Source organism: Diachasma alloeum, unplaced genomic scaffold (genome assembly GCF_001412515.2).
Source record: "Diachasma alloeum isolate Michigan unplaced genomic scaffold, Dall2.0 Dall_scaffold_00419, whole genome shotgun sequence".
Lineage (NCBI taxonomy): Eukaryota > Metazoa > Arthropoda > Insecta > Hymenoptera > Braconidae > Diachasma > Diachasma alloeum.
Genome location: NW_021680558.1, coordinates 365,608 through 375,195, shown reverse-complemented (window position 1 = coordinate 375,195; position 9,588 = coordinate 365,608). Strand labels below are relative to the sequence as shown.

Genomic DNA, 9,588 nt, shown 5'->3' with positions numbered 1-9,588 from the left:
TTTAGTTTTTTTTAATTATTGAACTAGTGTTGAAAAGATGTTTGTTCACTTCCTGATTTACGAAAGTTATTGTAATCCATTTCAAGGTCTACACAATGTTCTCCGATTTTTTTAGATAATGTATATATGAGTGCGCGTATGTGCGGGTCTGAAAATTTTCGGTCATCGATAACGCAAACGAAGCATCTTTGCACAACTTAGAGTGGATTCGAGTTCTGGAAGGATCGGTCCAGTAATTCTCCATTTCTTCCATAAAAAGGAAACTTAGAAATTTTATTCTCCAATTTGTTTGGAAAAAAAGAGTGGCAAACGTTGGATATTGAAGAGGTTGGCCATGAAGTTGTTGGTTCGACCAATCGAGAGTTACGCCAATTGTGTTCTGCACCATCGTACCGCGGTATAGTGAATCCGACCCCTCCAGAATGGGAGCGCGCTTCAACGTGCGATCAACACAAGTGCTACCTTTTTTCACCCTGGGCTGATGGATAGATCGTGGGTTTTGCGGGCGAGGAAATCGATTCCTCTAAGAACTGAATGAATGATTTCGTGGAAGAAACTTTGATCCATCTTCTATGGACCTCCGATATGAGGATGAACCACTCGGAGGGGGAAAATATGTAAAAATAATTTTTTATTTTTTACCCTTGACTGGTGGACCGATCCTGGGTGTTCAAGACAGGTAAATCGATCCCTCTAAAAATTGAATATTTCCGTGAATCAAACGTTGATCCATCATCAATGGACCTCCCGGATCGAGATAGAACACTGGAAAGAGGAAAAAAAGTTGAAATGAAATTTTTTTTTCTTGACCTTTGACTGATGGACAGATCGTGAGTTTCGGGGGTGGGAAAATGGACCTCCTGAGGACTGCATATTTTCGAGAAACAAACGTTGATTCATCATTTATAAACCTTCTAGGATCTAGGTGAGAATGAATCACGGAAAAAAACATCCCTGAATCGCGTGTATTCCGGAATCCGGTGTTTTTCATGTTCGATGCCGGAATAATATTCCGCGAGTGGAATGATCACAAGGGGCAAGAACGGAAGGGAAAGGCCATGACGGTCTAACGGGGGAGCGAGTCATTATGCCTTCTAACAGAAGAGGCAAGTCGCGGGATCCCAAGGTTCAAGCAAGGGAGGTGATTGGAGTGATCACGAGGGCCAACACTGTTAAACATTTTCTTCTGAATTTTCCGTGTCAAATCCCGGAAAAATTTTATCGTGTTGAATTTCCACTTATAATACCTGATCATTTTCCAAACACGAGGGGTATTCGGTGGGTTATTCCCTCCATTCAAATCTCGATCAATGGGAGCTAGGATTTGACATTTGACAATCATCTTTTTTCTCAGTAATTTTCACAACTGTCACTGATCTTTGATGTTTCTTCAATTGTCTCATGTTAAAATCGTATGAGAAAACGGTTGTTTATTGCTTAGTAATAGCTGTGATGTTACCGAAAATTACCGATATCATACACACTACGGAATGTCAGATCTCAAGCTCTTATTGGTCGAGATTTGAATTGACGGAATAACTGTAAGTGATTATACCACGATGGCTTCAAAATTACCGGGTAATTCCCAACAGGTCCGTTGCAAATAAACGAGGGAGTCAAGTTTTTCAGGTTAAAACATCACAAGTACCCAGCCCGAAAGATTTTTCCTGAACAACTTGACGACTTCGTTTGCGTGCGGGGAACCTGGAGGGTTCTTTTGAAGCTCGAGTGGTAATCGTGGGGTCATTTTTCCATCCAAAATTTCAGCCAATAGAATTGCACCAAGAGAGAAAATCCATAGTTGGAAATTGAAAACTTAAAAGTCACATAATTATAATTCCCCACTGCCAAATTCGATGGGGGGTTACCGGATTGGAAAATCTTTTTTTTTTATAGGCAACATGAAAAATTATCAGCCATTATACCTTCAAAATTATCGAATATTTCCCGAAAGTTTTGTTGTATAGCAACGAGAGGGATCAGTTTTGCAGATTAAAATCCCGAGCGCGCAGCGCAAGGTGTTTTATTGCAAAACTTATCCCGATCGTGTATATGCAGGAAAACTTGAGGGAAATGTCCGATGAATTTTGAAGGTCGAGGGGTATTCGGAGGATTATTTCTTCCATTCTGATTTCGGGTGATCAGAGTGCAGTGTTTGGGGTTACGTGACACGTTTCACCAAAATGTGGGGAATATCTGTTAAATTGGTAGAAAACAATTGAAAAGCTACAGGGAAATTATCGGTCTGATAATTTCCCTCTGGCCGGGGAATTTATCGCTGTGAAACGTGTCACGTGACCCCGAATACTGCACTTTGATTGGCCGAGATCAGAATTGAGGAAATAATCAGTTATAATACCCCGAGTGCTCGAAAATTATCGGATATTTTCTGACAGTTACGTTGCTTAGCAACATATGCGTGCAGTTTGGTTGCATCAAAATCCTTCGCGCAAGCGTTCGGGATTCTTCCCGAGCAGCATGTGCATGTAGTTTTGTGCCAAACTGCATGCACATGCTGCCAAGCAGGGTAACTTGAGGGAAATACCCGATTAATTTTCAAGCAAGAGGGGTATTCGGTGGATTATTCCCTAAATTCAAATCTCGATCAATGGAAGCTGAGATTTGACATCACGTGGTGGGTATTAGACCAATGATTTTCGGAAATACCACGGCTGTTGCTAATCAATAAATAAACGTTTTCGCACAGAATTTTAACATGAAACAATTAGAAAAACCTAGAAAAGCAGTGACATTTATGAAACTGAGTGACAAAAAAGGCGAGCCTCAAATGTCAAATCCCAGCTCCCATTGATCGAGATTTGAATTTGGGAAATAATTCACCGAATACCCCTCGTGCTTGGAAATTAATCGGATATTTCGCCCAAGTTACCCTGCTTGGTAGCATATCCATGCAGTTTGGCATGTTGCTAAGCAACGTAACTTGAGGGAAATCCCCGATAATTTTTAAGCACTCGGGGTATTACAATCGATTGTTCCCCGAAATCAAATCTTGACCAATAGGAGCATGCGATTTCACGTCACGTGGTGGGTATTATACCGATAATTTTCGATAATATCACGAGTGCTTGCGCGAGGGATTATTCCTGAGAAACTTGACGCATTCGTTTGAGGGAAATACTCCTATTCATTTTGAAGCTCGAGTGGTATGCGGCGGATTATTTTCCTCATCCCCATTTCGATGAATGCAATTGTGGTATTCGGTGCCATCGTGATAGACTCGGCAATTTTTTGTTATTCTGGTTGACAACGAGAAAATTACCGAACGACGGGGAATTATCAGTTATAATACCCCGAGTGCTTGAAAATTATCAGGTATTTCCCGAAAGGTATGTTGCTTAGCAACATGTACGTGCAGTTTGGCAGTATCAAAATCCCGAGCGCTTGCGTGAGGGATTTTGTGCCAAACTGCATGCACATGCTGCCAAGCAGAGTAACTTGAGAGAAATAGACGATTAATTTTCAAGCACGAGGGGTATTCGGTGGATTATTTTTGGTTATCGGATCTGGCTTTCCCTAGGCCAATCAGAGTTCAGTATTCAATAACATGAAGTACTTCCCAATTAAAATTACAGCGGTTATTTTCCCCTAGCTTGTGATAATTTCCCTCTAGCTTTGCAATTGTTTCTCTAACCAAATAACTGTCAAATATTATCCTGTGGAGTGAAAGGAAGTCATGAAGAAAGTCAAAATGACTCGGTTTGGGAAGGATCCGATTACCAAAAATAATGCGTCGAATACCACTCGACCTATAAAATTAATCGAACATTTCCCTCATGTTTTCCTGCGTATCAACGATCGGGATAAGTGTTGCAAAAAATTTTAATCTGCAATACTTCTCCCTTTCGTTGCTACGCAACAAAACAATCAGAAAATATCCGATAATTTTGGAGGTCTCGTGGTATTACTACTGATTATTTCCCAAATTCAAATTTCGATCAATGGGAGTTGGGATTTGACATTTGACGATCGCCTTTTCTCTCACTCATTTTCGCAAATGTCACTGCTTTTTGATGTTTTTTCAATTGTTTCAGGTTAAAATTCTGTGAAAAAACGTTGATTTATGACTTAGCAACAGCCGTGGTATTTCCGAAAATTATCGGTATAATACCCACCACGTGATGTCAAATCCCATGCTCCTACTGGTCGAGATTTTGAGGAATAATCCATATAATTCTCTTTTGATTGGACCACGGGATGTCGAATACCGCAATTCTATTGTTCGGAAAGGTGATGAGGGAAAAAATCCATGAAATTTCAAAAAATTTCTAACAGTGAACCGGGACAGAGGAGTGGAGTGATAACAAGGGTCAAACAAAAGGGATGAGTGGAGAGATTCACAGCAAAGAAAAAATTCGAAATTCAGGACTTTGTTCAAGACTTTTTGTTCTGAATTCTAGAAATAGCAAATTCTAACTTGCATCCGGATAAAATTGGGAACAAAAAATTCTAAAATTGGCAAAATAATTCGCTGAACTTAATCACCGAAGAAAAGCTTGTTTCGAGGTAAAAAACAATTATAAAATATATCTCAGGGAGAGATTAAATTTCGTCCCATTCGAAGGAAGGCAAAGGTGCTTGGGTATAATAAGTGCAAGTTTCGGGTTTTTTTCTAAAAAAAAAAGAAATATATATACCCTCCAGAGGTTCAAACCTTCTTGATTTTTTAATCGAGGAAATGTTGTCGAGGATCGCCCCAACCCCCATAAAAATTTAGACCCATCCGCAAGCATTTATTTATCCATTAATTTCATGGTTTTTTTCCGAATTTTATTAATTTTTTCTTCTTAATTTTATCTGGATGCAAGTTAAAACTAGGAGTTTCTAAAATTTAGAACAAAAATTCTTGAATTCAGAATTTTTTCTTCTCTGTGAATCTCTCCACTCGTCCCTCTTATTTTACCATTGTGATTACTACACTTCTCCTTCCCGCTTGGCCTTCGTAATCAATTTATTCGTTTTCTCCGTTTCAGCCTCATGATGACTGTCCTTTCCTCACCCGTCTGACCCTCATGATGCCTTGCTCCCCGATATACCGGATATGATATGCCTGATTCCGGAATACACGTAGTCCTGATTCCGGAATATTATATAACCGACTCGAGGATATTTTTTTCCGCGTTAAAGACTCGGAGAGGCAAAATATGGCGCAATAATAGTTTTTGTTTTTTTTTGACCCTTTGCTGATGGACAGGTCTTGGACCTTCCATTTGAACCTTAACGAGAGGAGTGATTCACTACGAGTGAATGTTAAAACAAGTGGAGAATTGTTTTTGTCTTCATATGTTATAGTTATTTTTGCTAATAAATTAGCGATAGGTTTCCGAATAGTGCACATCATTTTCTTCTATCGCATATGAAATTCATTATTTCATGTTACTTCATCAAATTAAATTATTTTGCTCCTATATCAATTGTATTAGATTTTCATCTTAATCAATGTTATCATTATCATTTTTCTGATCATCCCCTTTTTCTATTTTGCCGATTGTCCTTTTGATGGTTCCATCACAGCCCTCAACCCTTTTTTACGTCGTGGAATGGCACAAATAGTGGAAGATGAAAATTTTTTTTGAAAGATATAAGAATAATTCCTAAAATTCTTGTATAAATCCAATAACAGAATAATGCTCTCTATATTATCTTGATACTTTGATGACATATTATTGAAAATTTTGTTTTCGTACATAATTGAATGAAACAGAAACATTATATTGGAAGAAATCATTGAAAAAATTTGCTTTCAGGGAAATTTTTGGAAAATTCGCAAAATTTATCACAAAATCAAAACAAGAGTTACTGATAACGCCTCCATCTTCGAACTCGGTCAGAGGGACATTCCAATTTTTTCAAGCAATCATTCAATGGATTGAAAACTTTTTTTTTAGTTATCGTCGAAAATGCGAATTTTTTTTAAATTTAAAAATTAAAGAAATTAAAATGTGACTTCAATTTTGGCTTATGTCGATGGATAGGGCTAAACAATATCTATATTCTAAAAAAAATGATCCAATTCCATCGATCCATTGATAGACAATTAGCGAATGATTGAAAAATAGCACTTTTCGTCACTAGTCCGAAACAAACTTTTCTGGCGAATATGAGCTAGACATTTTTTTTTCGGGCGAATGACGAACACTATGATAAAAAACTTCGTCGCATACACACGGACCTAGAAACATACATACGCACACACTCTCAAAATCGCATTTTCGGACTTAGTGTATCATAATGGGTCGATATAACACAAAAAAACCAAAAGTCAAATTTGAACGATTATAAAGCTTTCATTCGGAAGCAAAAATCAGGGTACGAAATAAGGGTCAGGATATGTAAGGGTAAAAAATAAGGGTAAAAAAATGGTCAAAAATAAGCGTCAAAATATGACGGTAAAAAAATTAGAGTCAAACAATAAGGTCAGGGAAACGTCCTCCCAGTTGAAAATTTGGTGTGGCCGACACACACGGTTTCTCAATAATTTTATCCTAATAACCACAAAATCGCTAAGATGATGTTGTTCGCAATTTAAGGGTTCTCCGCAGTACTTTTGGGTAAAATTGACAATGTGCTTGCGAATTGAATATATTATATAGTAATCAAAACTTTTAAAAAGGTATTTGTAAAAGCAATTCTAACTACTTTTATGGTTTCGTTCGTGTTTAATTAATTATTCAAATTGCGCCTTATACAGAATCTTTATGGACGGTACTTTGTCCCATACCCCTCACACTGTTGTCACAATGTGCTAGCCAGCAAAGGACGCTAAATTATTCTATATTGAGCCCCAAACAATATGGGCACGAAGTCCCATTGGGTTTTATCGTTGATTTGTTCAATAAATTAAGGATAAAAATACTATGGCGATGTCTGTCATTATCCAACATACGCCATGTTTGATGTCCCATCTCTCGAAACTAACCTCACTAACTTGACTACTTCACACTCCACTCACCCGCGCGCCCTTCGCAACTGCGGAGACCCCTTAATCAGGTCTAACTTGCACGATAACGCATAGATTCAAAACAAAAATCAAATCGTACTGTTCAATCAAGAGAGGGATCGACAGGAATTGGAACACAAAGAATTAGGTCCTTAATTGGTCGCTCAATACACTCGCTCCCATCGTGCACGCGTTGATTATCGGGGTGGGTTATTGGAGCGGGTGTCATCTATGACGGGTACGAAGAATAACTTTCCGACCAATTCTTTTTTTTTGTCCGATATTTCACATCTTTTCTGCGAATTACAAGAAAACCGCTCATGCGATTATATTCACAATCTATCAGTTTAACTTCCATGAAAATGCATCGACTACCAAAAAAAAAATCCTCGAATCGTATCGTTTGTTCTCGAGAAATCTTAGAACAAAATTTTGGTCACATGTGCACATACACTCAGCCCCGCATACAGACCGTTATCGAAATAAAAGGTCAGGAGAGTTTCCAAGTGTCACAAAACGTTCAGTAAACATAAAATTTCCACATTCGATTTTCGTTATCATTACAATAACTTCCTCCCTTCGGGTCGGCAAGCTAAGAATTCAACGCCGCATACCCCCCCACATAAACCTACACACACACACACACATACATGTATTTAAAAATACTCTACAACGATTCGACTAGTCATGCAACGTCGAAATCGCATGAGAATTCTACTTTTGATCAGCGGGGTCATTTTAATAACTTCCTCCCTTCAGGTGAACGAGTCATTCATTAGGATTGTTCAACATAGGGCAAAAACGATAAACTGAATATAAATTTTATTCGATTATTTTATAATCTATTGTCTGAAGTGGTTTACTTAGTGTGCCCCACGGTTCTCGGAATAGATAGAGTAGAAAGTACAAATTCTGCCCCTTTACCGAAGCATGTTGCAACTACTAATCAAAGAACACTCAGTAGAGATTGAGACCCTTAGAGACGTATTTTGTACTCGAAATAGAAACGATTTCAACCAAAAAAAATGTCGACTGGACAATTATCGCTCAAGATTGCAGATTCAAAATAAAAATGATAGAGCGAGGGAAATGTAAAATTGCTAGCGAGGAAATCGTTGGTTTCAAATACTATGAGGGGGTGCTGAATATTATTTAGGACCAACAAAGCATTTTCTCGTGTAAACAATTTAGCTATATCTGTTCCACAGATCTGAGGATTTTATCCACATAAAAAACGTTTTTCCTCCGCTTTCCAACTTCGAATCCTCTGTTCTCCTTTCTTACCTTCACAGTACTTCCCTTTAGACTCATGAATTTCATAATTTCCAGTTCCATAATCATAGTGAGATTGTGCAGTTTTGTATGTTTTCATTTTTTTTTTGTTTCTCATACAAAATGCCTCTGGAGACTGTGGAACATATTCGAACGTCAGAAAAAGTCATGATGCCATTACCGAGAAGCCACCGAATGACGTCGATAAGACTTTAGTTAGTCCAACTGTTGTAGTAACTGGAACATTGCCCAATGTATCCACTATGTGAAAAAACTGCACCTCAGAATTCACCACAGGAAAGTTTTATTGAACCTTCAGAGATTGAAAATGGAAGTGAACCACTTCTCGGTGCATTCGATGAGCCCTTTAGTACAGCCCCTCAATCTGCGCTTGGTCCAGGCAGTCAAATATCACCGCCAAAATCAATGCAGCCGGGTTATATAACACTGGAGACGCGAAACACTCCTGAAGGTAGTAATTCCCATCTACTCATGCAGTCACCACCGCAGACGAAAACAACCGTTGGAGCTCGCACCGAAGAAACCGACAAAAGCACTCCCACGCCACTGACTACTTCTTCAACTTTTGTGACAACTCAGACAATACGGGAGCAATCTTGAAAGGCCAAAATTCCGCGGCAATCAAATCCAAATAGCTCAGAGAATGTATCAATACCTGATCTGCAGCACCAATCTTCAGCGACTGCAACACCGCAGCAAGAGACTGAAACTGCTCCACTATCTCCACCGATTGCCACACCTCAGCAAGACAATCAAACTGCTCCACCACCTCCACCGGCTACAATATCTCGGCAAGACAATCAAACTGCTCCGCCACCTCCACCGACTGCAACACCTCAGCAACATAATCAAACTACTGCAACACATCAACTTCATCAACCAACTGAGCCCATACTCGAACCACTTCCGGGTGCTTTGAACAATCCACCAGAAGCTATTATTCCTCCAGCAAATGCCAATTTACGCCATCAACGAGTAGAAGGACTTCTAGGTGACGGGAGACCTCAGCACCTAAATCCCCTGCCACAATATCCAGCGCAATTCCAACTACCTAATCCCATAAATGCTTCCAACGTACCTGACCCATGTACTCCACCTCCCCTCTATCCCGGCTATCCTTAGTAGATATATTATCCAGACAACGCAGGGCAGAATGGCAATGACCAGCAGCCCTTACATCAGTTGAATGCTGGACAGCTCAATCGTCAACCCAATAGAGCAGATGGAAATTACCCGGGTGTGATAGGCCACGCGATGCCTCCACCGCAAAATGGGTATATGTTGAATGTAATGACGATAGATCCCACACTGACACACACAGCACACAAACACCAGTA

General features: G+C 39.3%; 1 protein-coding gene across 1 annotated transcript; it reads left to right on the top strand.

The window, feature by feature from the left end:
• Positions 1-8,482: 8,482 nt before the first annotated feature.
• On the top strand, positions 8,483-9,373 carry LOC107042113 (flocculation protein FLO11-like). The gene is made up of 2 exons (XM_015263004.1): positions 8,483-8,818; positions 8,918-9,373. Exons 1-2 carry the CDS (start codon positions 8,483-8,485, stop codon positions 9,371-9,373), a joined length of 792 nt encoding a protein of 263 aa, XP_015118490.1.
• The last annotated feature ends 215 nt before the right edge of the window (positions 9,374-9,588 follow it).

Bases quoted from the DNA above. Each gene is read 5' to 3' on its own strand.
- LOC107042113 (XM_015263004.1), top strand. From the start codon at position 8,483: ATGTATCCACTATGTGAAAAAACTGCACCTCAGAATTCACCACAGGAA. The intron at 8,819-8,917 runs GTGACAACTCAG...CCTGATCTGCAG, and splicing joins TGACTACTTCTTCAACTTTT to CACCAATCTTCAGCGACTGC.